The 15,700-nt window shown below is 40.1% G+C and overlaps 1 protein-coding gene across 5 annotated transcripts in view; it reads left to right on the top strand.

The window, feature by feature from the left end:
* The window catches only part of TBC1D1 (TBC1 domain family member 1), a 480,914-nt gene extending 470,631 nt beyond the window's left edge, over positions 1 to 10,283 (top strand). For all 5 annotated transcript variants that reach the window (XM_029589471.1, XM_029589507.1, XM_029589478.1 and 2 more), the window contains 3 exons: positions 634 to 803; positions 3,200 to 3,373; positions 6,423 to 10,283. In XM_029589471.1, the coding sequence (XP_029445331.1) occupies positions 634 to 803; positions 3,200 to 3,373; positions 6,423 to 6,617 (539 nt within the window). In that variant the 3' untranslated portion in view covers positions 6,618 to 10,283. The remainder of the gene's footprint in view (positions 1 to 633; positions 804 to 3,199; positions 3,374 to 6,422) is intronic.
* Positions 10,284 to 15,700: the final 5,417 nt, after the last annotated feature.

Genomic DNA, 15,700 nt, shown 5'->3' with positions numbered 1-15,700 from the left:
GGCATCAGCAATCTCTGCTGCCACCACTCCTCCTCAGATAGTCATTTCTGCACTGCCACCTACCCCTTCTAGACCCACAACTGCTGGTAGGAGCAGCCCCTGCTAGAGCTGCCTGCAAACCTCGTTCCCTCTAGGTCTTGAGGTCACCCACTTCTGTGGCCTGAGTCACCAAATAAGCAAACAAACCTGATTCCTAGGCCAAGGGTATTCAAAAACATCTAAGAAATGCTCATTGTGGATTTCCTGAAAAACAAACTAGTGTAGAGCCTTCAAAGACTAGATGTCAGTGCATCTGTTCTAAACCAAATTTTGAATAGTGTTAATTTTATTTTTTTTGTTTTATTTTGTTCTGTTTTCTCTGTAGATTTCAGTCTAATAATGTGAAAAAGTGTTGCTTTAGAATTTGCATATGATAGTTATATGTATTACCTGGAACATTTGTTTATAATATCTTAATCAAATATGCTCTCTTCTGGAATAAGGAGAAATTACGGATATATAGAAATACACAAACAGCATCTGTGATAGGAATTCTCTAGGCATGTCTGTGCATGCACTTCTATAAAGAAAATTATGAATCGTTAATGAATGTTACTTTACATTCCTCTTTTTTTCTTTTTTGTGTTTTCTCAGATATGATCTTTTTTCAGGGATCAGAGGTTATATTCAAGGTTGCTTTGAGTTTATTGGGAAGTCACAAACCCTTAATTCTGCAACATGAGAATCTAGAGGCCATAGTTGATTTCATTAAAAACACTCTACCAAACTTGGGCTTGGTACAGATGGAGAAAACCATTAATCAGGTAGGATGCAATCTAAACATTAATGGGGATCATATGACATGAGATTCATTTTGCTATTTAAACAACATTCACCAAGTTAGAACTTTCTTTTAAGTTGAAATGATGTAGCTTTTGCACAAATTTTGGATAACAATATTAAATTCATACGGTGCCTTTCAGACACAGTGGATCCTAACCTTTAGCAAAGCAACCCAGATATATGTGTACTGTCAATGCTATGGTTGAAAGACTGCAAACATTTCCAAAGCACAGAACCCAATTGACATGGATGGGGATAAGGATATCATTATTTAGCATATGGGTAAACTGGTATACAGGAATGTGATGTACATTGTCCATTGATTTCTAGATTGGCATAGTTAGGAGCTGTCCTGGTTGACAGTGTCTCTTCTGCATGTTTGTCATGGGTCTGATCTTAAGAAGCTGTATGGAAAGCAGGCCATTTCTGTCATTTCTACTGACAGGATAAAGTAGACTGTTTCTACTGCAATATGGTTCTCTGTTCTCTTAAAAAAAAAAAAAAAAAGGAAATGCATATGCTTTCACTGTACACAACACATTTTGCATCTTTATGCTAGTTAACACATGGCTGTGACAAGTTTTTTTGAAATGTCTATTTTAGACACTTACTTTCTGTTGTGTCAGTCTTCAGTTTGTATGTCGTGAACCGAAGAAGCAGTTGAATTACGCTTTTAAAATAAAATCTAGCATTGGAACTTCAAACCATCTTTGTCCAATTATGCATCAAAATTCTTTAATGTACAGACAGTGTGTGAGGTACTGACCATTTGGAAGTCAGCTTTAACTCAGATTGATGGCACCATCACATGTTCCAGCCTCACTGTCACTTGAGCCAGCATAACTAAGCAAAACCTTTGTACTTTTAAACATAGATTTTTTTTTTTAGCTTCCAGAATATTGTAATATGTGGCAGAAATACTGGATTTACATCTCCTGCAAGCTCAGCCATCTTTGGAAAAACAACACAGAAAGTGGTGGCACTTAATACACAAACAGAGTTGTCGAGGCATTATCTTTCAAGTACAAGAGTTCACTTTGTCAGATGCACCTGATAAAGTATCTGAAAAACTGGACTTCTGTCCTCGCAAGTTTGTCTCAGCAAATCTGTTAGAATATAACAGGGGTAGGAAACTGCGGTCAGCAAGTGCCACAAGCCAGCCAAGATATTCACACTGAATACTCAAGAGATGTATTTGCATGCAGATGTATCTCTGCATAATTAGTGTGGCTATCCTAAAAACCCAGCTGGCTTGTGGCGCTTGAGGATCAGAGTTGCCTATTCCTGGTCTGTCAGGTGCCTCTAGTCTCTATAGAGTGACATGGCTAGCCCTTTTTGGGCTAATATTTTAGGGTTCAGTTTTTGCTTTAGATGTCATGCAATTTAAAAAGAAATCAGATTATCAAAAATCCTTAGTTTTACGTTTGCATGGATTCAGTTTTATTTATACTATTATTTATTTAAACAGATTTCTTACCCGTCTTTCCAAGTTCGCAAGAAGGGATACAACTATAAACATAAATGCAATCCAGTAACATAAAACTTAACCAAAACATAGTTCAATAGAAATCACAAAAATAAAAAAACACTAACATTGCAAGTGATTAGAAGATTTAAAGTCTGTGTTACTAGAAAAGCTACACCCTCAGTATATTTAATAAAACTACTGTTACAATTACAAAGTCTCCTTTGTAAAACAGCTTCTGAAATAACCATGATTTGTAGGCACACCTAAAAATCATGAAATTAGTTGATGGAGCAATTTATCAGTGAATGTCATGTATATTTTTCTCTTGGCTGTTAATTTTTTCTACTTGTGAATATGCACTGCTTGTGTTTTATAATTATATTTGAAAATCAAAACTAACCCTAAATACCCAGTGTGTAATATAAATTTAAAAACCAGGAGAAACATTTGTACAATACTTCACTAAATCAATTCATACAGCATATGATTACTTCAGTGAAGTATTGTACCAGTGCTTCTCCTAGTTTTTTATTTATATTTGCCATCTATTTATAGCATGAGTGTACTACTATGTATTATCACAGTTTATCTTATTAGCTGTCTTGAAGTACTCATGTCATTACCAGTACTAATGGTTCATGTCCTTGCTGTACCATAGCAAGTCCAAATAGACACAGTTTTGAAAAAATGACACAAGGTGGGTGACACCCTATAGACTAACCAGTCTGAGGCATGAGCTTTTGAAATGCACTTTTAGTTGTACCTGTTGTGGCTTCAAAATAAAAATAAATAAATAAATAAAAGTTTAAAGGAAACTGATGCCTCTACCTGAGATTTTATTTCTGTACTTCAGAAAAACAGTTTGTTTTTTTTGTTCCTCAATTTGTATTGCTTTTTATTTTCTTTCAGGTATTTGAGATGGACATCTCTAAGCAACTACAAGCTTATGAAGTGGAATACTATGTGCTTCAAGATGAGCTGATAGGTGCCTCTCCTCTCAGTGATAATCAAAGGATAGATAAGTTAGAAAAGACAAACAGTAGCTTGCGCAAACAAAACTTTGATCTTTTGGAGGAGCTGCAGGTATGTATTGTACTCCCTAACTGCTGGGCAAATGATTAAAGAAGAATTAACCAGGAAAGCTAGATTAAGACACATGCTTATTTTTTTTTTTAAACTGGGTACTAGAGGCACAGAGAGAGAGTGATTTTTCCAGGGTTTTACAAGCCCCAATGTAATAAAATGTGAGTAAAAATTATGCACTGAATTTCAATGCACATTTTCTTTACTCGCGCATTAAATGAAGTCTGCTTCTATTACACAGGCCGATACAGTAAAGTGCGGCCGCGGTTACTCTGTTTCTAACCCGCTTTCTACCCACAATTTGGCCGCGTAAGTCTAACCCGCGATTCACTATCCGTTTTTACCGATCTTTACCGCTTCTTTAAATTGACGCGTATCCCTTTCCGCCCACGGCATGTATATGATATGTAAACGATCGGATTAGCTATTCCCTCCCATACAGTAACGTGCGGCCCGATTATCGCCTTTTTAACCAATTGTTTTGCCGCGTCTTTAACCCGCTAATTTACCGCCTATCCTGACCCTGGTGTTAGAGGGATGTGACAGCAATAGGCAGGCTCCGGTCAAATAAGTGGGTGGGTTGGAGCAAGCGAGTAACATGGTGTGGCCTGGTTCTCCGACGCTCGGGCCTGGTTCTCCTACGCTCAGACATCGGGGATTGCCAGTCCTCTCTCCCCCCCTCCCGAAGCAAGGCGCAGGGCGAAAATAGACTCGACATGTTATTAAAGCAAATAGAAATTGTAACAAAAGTAAACGGACTGCATGCTTCCAGCAGCCCCAGTCCTCTCTCCCCTCCTCCCGAGGCACCCACCGCGGCTCCCCTGCCTCCCGGGGGCAGCCGGCGGCGAAAGCGGCTTCCAGCAGCCCCGCCAGCGAAGGTGCATGAACGCACGTCCAATTTGGGCGCTCAAGCAGCGAAGGCGCATGAGCGCACGCCGTGACCTGAGCGCCCGGCTGGACGTCCGAGGTCATGGCCTGCGCGCATACGTCTTCGCTGCTTGAACGCCCAAATTGGACATGCGTTCATGCGCCTTCGCCGGCGGGGCTGCTGGAAGCCGCTTTCGCCACCGGCTGCCCCCGGGAGGCAGGGGAGCCGCGGTGCGCACCTCGGGAGGAGGGGAGTTGAATAAACGCACGTCCAATTTGGGCGCTCAAGCAGCGAAGGCGCATGAGTGCACGCCGTGACCTCGCGACACGGCGATAACAGTTGTCTGAGCTTTCAAAGTTTTTCCATTACAAGTTCTGTTTTTGAAGATGCCAGGTTTAGCTGCATAATTCAATTGATGGTTTGTCAACCGCGTATGTATTCTGCACAATTTCAAGAGACCTCCAGATCCGATTCTGAATGTTTATTTACTGACGCGGTGATCCTTGGACACAAACTCATTCTTTCAAGAACTCCATTAAAGGGTTCGTTCGGGACTCTTCCGACCTGAAGTTTTGTTTATGTACCACGATCCTGCCATGCCTTGAGCTGCAGTTTCAGCTTGTCCAAGACTTTTGTAATCATCCCCCTGACGCAGCCTGACGCGAAACACGGCCGTGTCGAGGCTTTCTGGAATTACTTATTCTAATTGTTAGTATTTAAATCTGGTGCACTATTGTTGTGTGCACATATTAAAATTTAACATTTTGTTTAAAGTGGTATTGTTCAGTTTGTTATTGCCGCACATTAATATTTTGTTGCTGCATGTTATAAAATCCAGGGTTGGCGCACGCAAGGGGGTGCACAGTTGTGCAACTTGCGCGCGCCGAGCTGAGCAGCCTTCCTCCATTCCCTCCAAGGCTGCTCTGAAATCGGAGCAGCCTCAGAGGGAACTTTCCTTTCGCCCCCCCCAGTCCTAACTAAACCCCCTCCCCCTTACCTTTGTTGGAGAAGTTACGCCTGCCGGCTCTCCATCCCCCGGTCCTGGTGGCTGTTCCAGAGGTCTCGGTCCCGCCCCCGGAATGCCCCTGGGCTGGCGCCCCGCCCCCGGAACGCCCATTTTTTCAAGCCCCGGGACTTATGCGCGTCCCGGGGCTTGCGCGCGCCGCCGAGCCTATGCAAGATAGGCTCGGCGTGCGCAGAGGGAGGCAGGGGTAGGTTTTCTGGGGTTGCGCGGGTATCTTACGCGCGCAACCCTTTGAAAATCTACCCCACAACCTTTTTCTTTAGAACAGGGGAGAAGGGGGTGGAGGTAAAAATAATGTAATTCAGAAAAGTTAGGGGTAAATGCAAAGGATCCCTACTGGCAAAGAAGTGAATGGAATGTCAGAGGTCAGCTGGGGTCTGTAGCATTGCACCAGGAAGTAAACTGAACTGACTAGATGGGCCCTTACAGTCCTTATTGGCTGCCATGACCTATGTTTCTGTATTTGCTTCACATTTATTTCTCTGTGCTTTACCTGGAAGAGCTGGGAGGCTGAAGAAAGCTTAGCAAACTGCAGATTTTGTTCTAAAATATTTCCTTTATATGTAGTTGTGGTAATTTTTGTTAAACTGAATACAAGTGTCGTCCTAACTATGACTATACTGGTACGAGGTGTAAAGGGCGCTGTAGATATTCAGGAATCATAACATTAAATTACATTGTAAATGTAATACATCAGAGAAATGAATAAAAGGATGTAAAAAATGGAACAACTCAGCATGACAAAAACAACCGCTATGGAAACTGAGCCTTGAAGAGAGCAATGAGTTTAGATGCACAAATCAATTACACTGAACAAAGGGTAGCCCTAAATTTAACATTTTAAAGTTGTTCAAACTTTTATTTAAAATAGTTTTAATTTTCACATTAATGGAAAGTAGGGAAGTAGCTAAGTGGATAGAGCTGTCAAAATCATCAAGTACTTATCTCCAACTTGAAATAAAAATGAGAAGAAAAAGTGAAATCTGGTTTAATTTATGCTATCAACTTACTGGCCTATGAAAAACTGTTACAGTTTGACTCTCGTGTCAGTATTTAGCAAATGAGATAAACTGGAAGATTCTTACATACATAGTCTATATAAGGATTTGGGGGTTGTTTCATTTTTGTATTGACTCCCTTCTCTCCTTTAAATGTAGGTGGCCAATGGAAAGATCCAGAGCTTAGAATGCACCGTGGAGCATTGCATGAGCAGCGAGACCAAATTGAAACAATCCATCCTAGCTTTGGAAATTGAGAGATCGGCACTGCTGCACACAGTGGAAGAACTGCGTGGTCAGATAAAGAACCTGGGTGGCGATTTGCCCCATGCGGAAAAAAGAACTGGAGAGTAACTGAGAACTCTCGCTGTGAAACGGGGGACATGTTCCAGCATTACAGAGAGAAGAATCTACCAGCTGGGATTTGCTTTCTTCACACATCTGCAGAAGCTGGAGCACGCAGTTGAAAAGGGACAGACATGCTTAGAAGGGAGGAAACGCTTGCTTGTAATCGGGCAGTGGAATGCTCCTGAACTATAAAAGGCGAGATAAGATTATGGACGGAAGAAACTTAGAAATGGTGCTTCTGTGTCCGCCTTTGTTTACATGTTTCCAGGCCCCGTTGAATTGAAACTGTATCAGATAGTATGTACTGTACAATGTTTAAGAAATTAATGAGGTGGTGGAGATAGAATACTCTATGACCTTACTTGGCGGGGGCAATAAAGCATGCACATACACAAATAGCTTTATTTCTGGTTCACCGAGGCCCCAGTGTAAAAGTGTGCTCGGTGTGCGCACATTTTTATGTACACTGCTTTACCCCTGATTTAACAGGGAGTTTAGCACAAGGAACATGTGAACACACATGAGTAAAGCTCTGTACACAAATTAACACTCCTCCAGGCAAATCCCCATGTGAATCAAGGCATTAGCTATTTCTCCCAAAGCAGAGAGGTGTGCAGGCTTAACTCTTAATGCTGGAAATGTAACTCCTGGTTAGAAGAGGAGTAAAGCTTCTGAGGCTGGTGTTAGTCTGTGGGGCTGAACCTGGAGTTCGTGGTGCTGGGGTCCTGTACTCAGGATTTATGTGCATAAAACATGATCTGTGCACAGGGAAGATAATTTTATAACTCTGCGGGTTAAGGTGAAGTCTGTGCATACCCATTATGCACAGACTTTACCTTGAATTTTCAAGGCAACATACACACATAAGTTCACTTTGAAGATTTGAAGGTGGTTGGGAAGCGCACAAATGAACTTGCAGAAAGTTACACCACATCTTTTTTTTTTTAAATCAAATATGCGCATAAGTTCCAACTCCATCCAGTCCCCCACCTCTCTCCCCCCAGAACACCTCTCCCTAGTTGGCATAAGTATGTTTTCTACAGCAATTTACATACAAAAAAAAGTTTTATTCCTGGCAACGGCTTTGAAAATTCAGCCCATAAATCATGTTCTATGTGCAAAGAACCCACTTTGTGCACAAGTCAGGTTTTCAGGACATAAAGCATGTTTTGTGCACATATGTTAAGTGTGCTAAGCATATGTGTATGCATACATTTTTCGGTGGCTGCATCGGGAGTGAGCTCTCTTTAGCACATGAGTAAATAAAATCTGCGCTGAAGTTCAGTGCGCTTTTTTTTTTTACTCACATGTTATACATCGGACTGTGAATTTGTTTGGCAATGTGAGATGCATCCTGTAATAACGCTGAATTTGAATATTAGACCATCCAAATGACTGTTCTCCTGTGTTAAGGGCCTATTAAGTTAGACCCCGGAAAATTAACCTGTATATTTATATTTTTATGACTGACGACATAAGTACATTTTGGTGCATTTTAACCTTCATCTTTTCTGAGATTTCTTTAAATCTCATACTTACCTGACTGTAGGTGGCCGCAGTTTACCACATATATAACTATGAGGAATCTGCAACAGTATATCTGCCTTCTACTAGATTTAATATTTATTTCCGATCAGTTTCATGTTCATCTATCCCACTATATCAGGAGTTTTACACTGCTTTGTTTTATCTTTCCAGCTGAACCTTTATTCCTTCTTCACTGAATGGTGACATCCTTTATAAGGTTCAGTTGGGTGATAAAGTAATTTATTTTTAAATACTGTACCCTAGCAAAACCTACATGACCATAACTTTTTTTTTATGCATCAGAAGTATTTTTGAGGAATCATTTATTTCAGTGAAAATGAGTATAACCTTCAGGATATGACGTTCAATTGATTACCAAAAAAAAAATTATACCAAGTAAGACTACCAATTTCTGTATCGTATATTATAGCCTTACAAACACTGGATTCTGTTCACTGGACTGGTTTGTTTGATTATAACTGTTTTGTGCATTAGTGAGGAGCATGAAGAAGGCAATGAATGCTGGTTGGATTGCCCTTTTGGAAACTGCCAGTTGTTGCACTTGTTACTACTTTGATAATTCCTTGTTCTGCTCAGCAATGGCATGGATTCAAACCACTTTAGCCATTTCTAATTCTCTTGGTCAGTCTGGCATGCAAGCAGTCCTGATGTGGGATATGTCCGCCAGTTCTTACGGTCTGAGTCAGCCCTGTAAGGATTTTAATGCTGGGCACAAAACAAAAGCACCCATTCAAAAACAGGGTCCTTGCATGCTATTTCTCACCACTATAAAAGGATCATGCCATACTTCATGAGCAAAATCTGTTTTTATCATGAAATCCATTTTTATAGGAAGAACACTAAAGCCATGTTTTTATTAATGATTTTTCACCGTTGTTTCCAGCAAGCATGCCACTTTGTACAACAGATTCTTAAATATAGACTTTAGCATCTGCTAAACCAGCCTTAACTTTTTCAGTATAACCTCATGGCAAATGCGTGCATATACAATCCAACCCCTAAATGGCCATTACAGCATTACAAATAATCCTTATTGCAAATTCAAATAAAAACCATTAAACAACAACAAACATTTGAGTGAACAAAACAGGTGTGTTCATACAACAGTAAGAAAGGTGTGACTCATGTCATGCTATTGAACCAGTCATTACATGCCCTCACAAAAAATCATTCAAACTATTTTTCAAAACGTTTCTACAAAATCATATTTCAGAATGTTTCTTCCACAGTGTATTAAGTCAGTGCAAATGTTTTATTAAAAGTTTGTGAAAAACTCTCCACCATGTGTTGTATCAGTACTAAAAAAGCTCATTCTTGCTGTTATTGCCAAGTTATCACTGAAAACCCTTCAACAAATGTTCCATTACTACTAATGTACCAGCGTAGTTGAGGCAGATACTTCCCCCAACACGAGGCCCTTGTTTCACCAAAACGTCAGCTTTTTCAGGGGGATCTCTCCATTGCTGGCAGGAAGGAGTAATGTACCTTATATTAAAGATGCAGTCACCAGCATTTTATGCATGAGGATTCTCAGAGTGGTGGTATGTGTACAGCAACAAAAAGCATAGCCAAGCAGTAGTCTTTCACAGTGTCTCTCATGCTGCTGATACCACCATGCAAAAAAAGCTTACATATATCACCATGGGAAAAGCATGCCTGAAACAATGGATAGTGGCCTTTGCTGGTCTCTGAATAATTTGTTTCTAAAATTGCACTTCCAAAAAAAAGGAGAAATATATTTTTACCTTTATAAAAATGGATTTCTGAATAGCTTTATGGCTAAAAATCAGTAAATACTGATAACCTTTTGTTTTGTCTCATTTCAGTGTCATAAGTAGCTGATGCCATCAGGATCAGAAATTACAGTATTTGCCTTTGTACATTTTGAGGATAACTTTAAAGTAGTTGTGCACATGCCCATATATGCATCTATATGGGTGCACAGAAATCTACTCCTGTGTTTTATAACCTGTGTGCATATTTATTTTATTTACAGTAATTTCTAACACGCCCAATTACCAGACATCTATTCTGGGAGGTTTATAAGTTCGCATATACATTAAAAGACAATATATAAAAAATATTAAAAAAAAAAAAAATACAACTCCTCAACCAGAAGCTTCATGGACTAGGTAATCCGTCACTTGCTTTCAAAAAATCTTATTGTCCTGTAAATGTCAGATCTCCAAAGGGAGTTTGTTGCATAAGGATGGAGCCACACAAGAGAATGCCCTATTCCTAGTTTCCTGTAATCCTGATTTTAGGGATTCCAGAAGTAGATAAGAGTTCCCTCAGAACGCTATGACTGGAGTGGAAATTACCAAGTCACTTGTGTCTTCAAATACTCTTGTCCTTCCCCCATAGATTGCACAATGAGCCAAAGATAATGCTTTCAATTTAATTCTTTGGCTAACTGGAAGCCAATGCAAAGATCAGTATTGGGGTAATATAATCCCTGAGCAGGATCCCAGTAAGCAAGCAGGTGGCCATGTTCAGGACTATTTGCAATGCCCTTAGATAGCATTGACTTTAAGTAAGGCAGCGTATAGGGCATTGCAATAATCCAAAGTAGAATAGACAAATGCCTGAATCACAACCCTAAAATCACTTCTGTCTAAAATAAACATTACTTATATAATACCATTTAATGCCTAAGTGTGAAGAACAGTCAGTAGCATACAAAACTCAAAAACTCCACTTCAAATGCTCATAAACTGCTTATTCTTTTTTTTTTGTTTTGTTTTTTCACATACTTAAGGCCATCATAATAGGCATTCCTGGTGATGAAACCATCTTCTTAGCCTTATATTTAATCATCAGCCATAATCAAATATTTTTTAATGATTTTTTTAGTTGAAGTGGAGTTTTTGAGTTTAAAATAAATGTCAAACATCTCAATTTGAGAAATTTAAAGAAACCTGCCCATAGTTGATCCCGGAGGGAAAAGTCAGTCTATTAAAACTCCAAGATTTCTTATAACAAGCTGAATCGAAATTCACATCTCCAAAAATAAATGAGCTGAAAAGCTTTTCCTCTAACCTCTAGGAATATGGAAATATGATATACACAGGTTATAAAATATGCGCTCGCATGTAAAAACAACATGTGAATATATATTCAACTAACCCAGATAAATTCCACCCTATCTGGCTAAGTAGTGGCACTTTTCCTGACAAGTTCATTTTATCTGGTTAAGTAGCAGCAAAGCTACTACTTAGCCAAATAAATCTTAAAATGCTCTTATCCTGTTAAGTCAAATAATAAGTCTTATAAGTGCTACTTGTATGGCTAAGTCAGCCAGAAAAGTGGCACTTTTTAGACTTATCCAGCTATCTGGATAGGTAATGAGGGACGGGGGGCGGTCCTGCACTAGCCAGCAGCGATCGCACCACCACGGTGCGATCGCTGCCGGTTTCGCACCCAATAGCGCCACCATAGAAGGTGTAGCTATTGGGCGCGAAATAGGACGCGAAAAGGCCCTTACCTTTTCATCGTCCGCGGCGTCTTCGCGGAGTCGGACCCCTGACTCCTCCTCTTCCGGGGCCGACTTGCCCCCATCTTGGTATCACGTGTGATCCGTCTGGTAAATGACCCCCTTAGCCAGTTAACTAGCGTTTTATGACTTATCTGGCTAAGTAGCAGCTTTACTGCTGGATAAATCAAACTTGTCTGACTAACTCTCGCTACTTAGCCAGATAAGTGCCACTTTCAAGACTTATCCTGATAAGAAGTGCACAATTGCTATACTCACATAGTTTTTTTTTTAATTCACCTTTATGTTTAATTTGCAAATTTAATGCATTCACTTAGTCTTTCACACGTTATGCATATTGCAATAAAACTATATGTAGTGCTTGAAAGGCAGAATATAAACTACATATATGTAGACATTTTTTTTGCAAACTTTCTCAAATATCTTGAATTTTTAATTAAAATGAATTTTAAAAAGAGGAGCAATAAAATCGTGATTTGATATGTGGAATATTTATATTTGTCTCATTTTGTCATTATGAGAACTAAAATTAACTCTGGTCAGTCTCAGCCTTTTGGTCATGGTGTGATAGAATCAGCAGGACTAGTGCTTCTGACCCAGAGCTGTTAATTTATACAGGAACAGTGTACTCTGAACAGAATGGGATCAGTGGTTCAGGATTGTGGTATCCTGAATCACAGTACAGATCTTTTCCAGGGCACCTGCTAGAATATGTAAAACATTTCTAAAAGATTGCAAATTACTCCTTATGTATTTTTAACAGAAAATTGTACACACCACTGGCCTATTAGAAGGGACATTCTTGGGGCTGGTAAGCTGAGAATGGTTGACATTTGTTTATAAAAATAATTTAGCACCCAAGATCTGCTTGCTGGATCAATAAGAGTCTCAGCAGAATTTTGTCAGGAACTGATGTAACCAGATGACTCAATCTTATTGCTTCACTTTGCACGAATTTGTTGCTGTATGGGTGGATTGTCAGGTCCTGCTGAGCTCTGTTGACACTTCGCAACTGTAAACCCCAAGGTAAGCCATTGCAATATGGCCCATCAGTGCTCTAGTTCAGTAGGTGCCCATAAAGTTATCTGAGTCTAATCGCAATGCATTCCTAAGAGCATCCCAGTCATTGTTTCAAGCTACCCTCAATGAATATGCATGAAATATATTTGTATACATCAAGTATAATCCCATGGGACTGATGATTATACTCAAGGCTTTCAATTAGCGTATTGCTAAAAACCACTGTGAATATAAAACACATTTCTGAAGGTCCTATATAAAAACCATAAAACACTATTTATAGTAGAGAGAAGGTGATATTTGTGGTGGTGATCATTCTCCATCTGACTAGGGCATCATTCTAAGCATGCCACGGCTTAATCATGTCTCTCTCTTGCTGGGCTGGAGAGAGGAGTTGCTCCTGCTATGGTGAACCCGGGGGGGGGGAGCTGCCTACTCTGCAGCAGAACTGGACAAGGGAAGAGCCACTGTGGTGGTCCACAACCCAGGAAGAGCAACCACCCGGAAGTCTCAGCCTGGGAGAAGTTCCTCTTGTCACAGGGACTTCCCCATGGGGAGCGATCACAGCTGTTGCATTGGGGAAAAGAAGTGGTGAGGTAGAGGAGGGGAATGGGCAAAGAGGCAAGAGAAAATAAGGAAGTGGGGAAGGGAGAATAAAGGCAAAAAATGTAAAAAAAAAAAAAAAAAAAAAGTTAAATAAGCAAATCAAAATGAGAAAATAAGTGAATAAATAAGAAATACAAAAAAGACAAAAAGGAAAAATTAGTGAAAATAAAAAAAAAGTAAAAAAAAGGTTGAGACAGTGAGAGAGGGTTTTTTTCACCCAATATTATTTTGGCTGCCACCTATTTTTTTTTGTTTGTTTGTTTGTTTTGTTTGTTTTTTAAATGTTTCAACCCTTATTCTAATGTGTTGCCTGGGTTTGGTGCACCTCACTCTGGGTCTGTCACTGTGTGGAGTGTGTGATATGCTGTGATCTCTGTGGGGCTGATGTAATAAGCTGCGCTGAACCTGTCGCAGGTTTTTGTGTGCATAATTATGCATGTTTTTCCCGATCTTAAGCGTGCATGTAATAATGCGTTCAGCATGGGAAAAACCATGCACAAACCTGCTCACAAACCCACGGCAGTTTTTGCACGAGTACATGCAAATGGCATGTAAAGGAGGTAATTATCTATTAACGGGTAATGCAAGGAGCTGTGTTAGCAGAGAGATAGGTTAGTGTGGGGTTTTTTTAACTTTTTTTTTTTAACACCTGGATCAGGGCGGGAGTTATGTTAAAGATCTTGTCTGATATATAAGCCATGCCAACTGTAATTAAATTCTGCCACATAACAGCTATGAAATGCTGCTCCAGCCAATCTTACTGATTACGGTAGAAATGACTGGCTACACATCTCCCTCGGAACTAAATGCGAGCTCCACGTATCTGTGCCTTGCACCATGGACATGAGTGACTAACAGTGGCTTGGGCAGATTAAGACAAATGTCTGTCACTCCCAGAGGTGCAGAGGGTCTTCTTGCACACCTGATCTGGGATTTACCCTTGAACCTTTTTTTTTTTTTTTTTTTAAATGAACTCTGCAACATTTTCCTATTAGCCTCTATGTTAGTGGCTGTTTTTCCCCGCAGCTTTCTGCTTCAGGGCTTAAGTGCAGGCATTGGCATGTGTATTTGGTTTTACATGGGACTTTTGTGCATATCTCATTTGCATGCTGTTCTTATTACATCCCGTGGGGGCTATCTGTTCTTGCCATGCACTATAAAAAAAAATGCAGAAAAATAGTGTCTTATTACATCAGCCCCTGTTTATGGTCTCTGTGTGATGTGGTCTGATGGTAGGTCTATGACTTACTATGTGTTTGTCTGTGGTATATTTGTGTGTCTCTCTGGATATAGTGTATCTGTGTGTTTTACATAAGAACCAAGGTCCATCAAACCCAGTTTCCTGTTTCTAACAGTGGCCAATCTAGATTGCAAATGCCTGGCAGATCCCATAAAGTAGATCTAATTCCTGTTAGATAGCAATAGCTTTCTTTAATCTACCTGGGTAATTTGTTATGGGTCTTTCCTCCAGGAACTTGTCCAAACCTCTTTTAAACCCGCTATGCTATTCACCTTGATAACGTCCTCTGGCAACAGATTCCCACAGCTTGATAGTGCACTAAGCTGAAAAGGTACTTTCTAGAATTTGGTTTGAATCTGCTGGTTGTTAGTTTCATGGACTGTTCCCTTGTTTTAGTATTATTTGAAAGGATAAATAACCTTCCTTTATTTACCCTTCCACCTCCTTCATTATTTTATAAACTTCTATCATGGCCCCTCTCAGCTATCTGTTTTCCAAGTTGAAGAGTCCAACCCTGTATAACCTCTCATTTTTGTCGCCTTCCTCTGCACCTATGTCTGTCTTGAGATGGGGCAACCAGAACTGCTCATAAGGTGCAGTCGCACCACGGCTCGATAAAGAGGAAATATATTTTATGACTTATTCTCCATTCCTCTTTGCATTCATAACATTCTATTTGCTTTACTGACCACCGCTGTGCACTGAATCAAGAATTTCAATGTATCGTCCACAAGGACTCCCAAGGTCCTTTTCCTGGGTAGTGACTCCCAGCTTCCATGTACCTGTAGTTGGGATAATTTTTTCCTATGTGCATAACTTAGTAGTTTTCCACATTAAATTTAATCTGCCATTCAGTTGTCCAGTCTCGTAGTTTCACAAGGTCCATTTGCATTTCTTCTCAAACTGCTACAGTTTTAACAAATTTGAATAAGTTGCGTCATCTGCAGATTTGATCACTCATTCCCTTTTCTGTCTAGGAGTGGTATGTCTGTCTCTGTGCCTGTCTAGATTCTGGGTTTCTGTTTCTCTGTGGGATGTCTTTGTCTCTATCTGTCTGGGTAACTGTGTCTGTCCCTGTATATGGATGTCTGTGCCTGCCTGGGTATGAGGTATCTGTTTCTATGTCTGGGTGGTGGGGTGTCTCCTCTCTCTGCCCATGTGTGTACATGTGAGCTTTCTCCT

This window comes from Rhinatrema bivittatum, chromosome 1 (genome assembly GCF_901001135.1).
Source record: "Rhinatrema bivittatum chromosome 1, aRhiBiv1.1, whole genome shotgun sequence".
NCBI classification, from domain to species: Eukaryota; Metazoa; Chordata; class Amphibia; order Gymnophiona; family Rhinatrematidae; genus Rhinatrema; species Rhinatrema bivittatum.
Note: the sequence above shows the minus strand (reverse complement) of the source record. Positions and strands in the feature narration are given on the sequence as shown.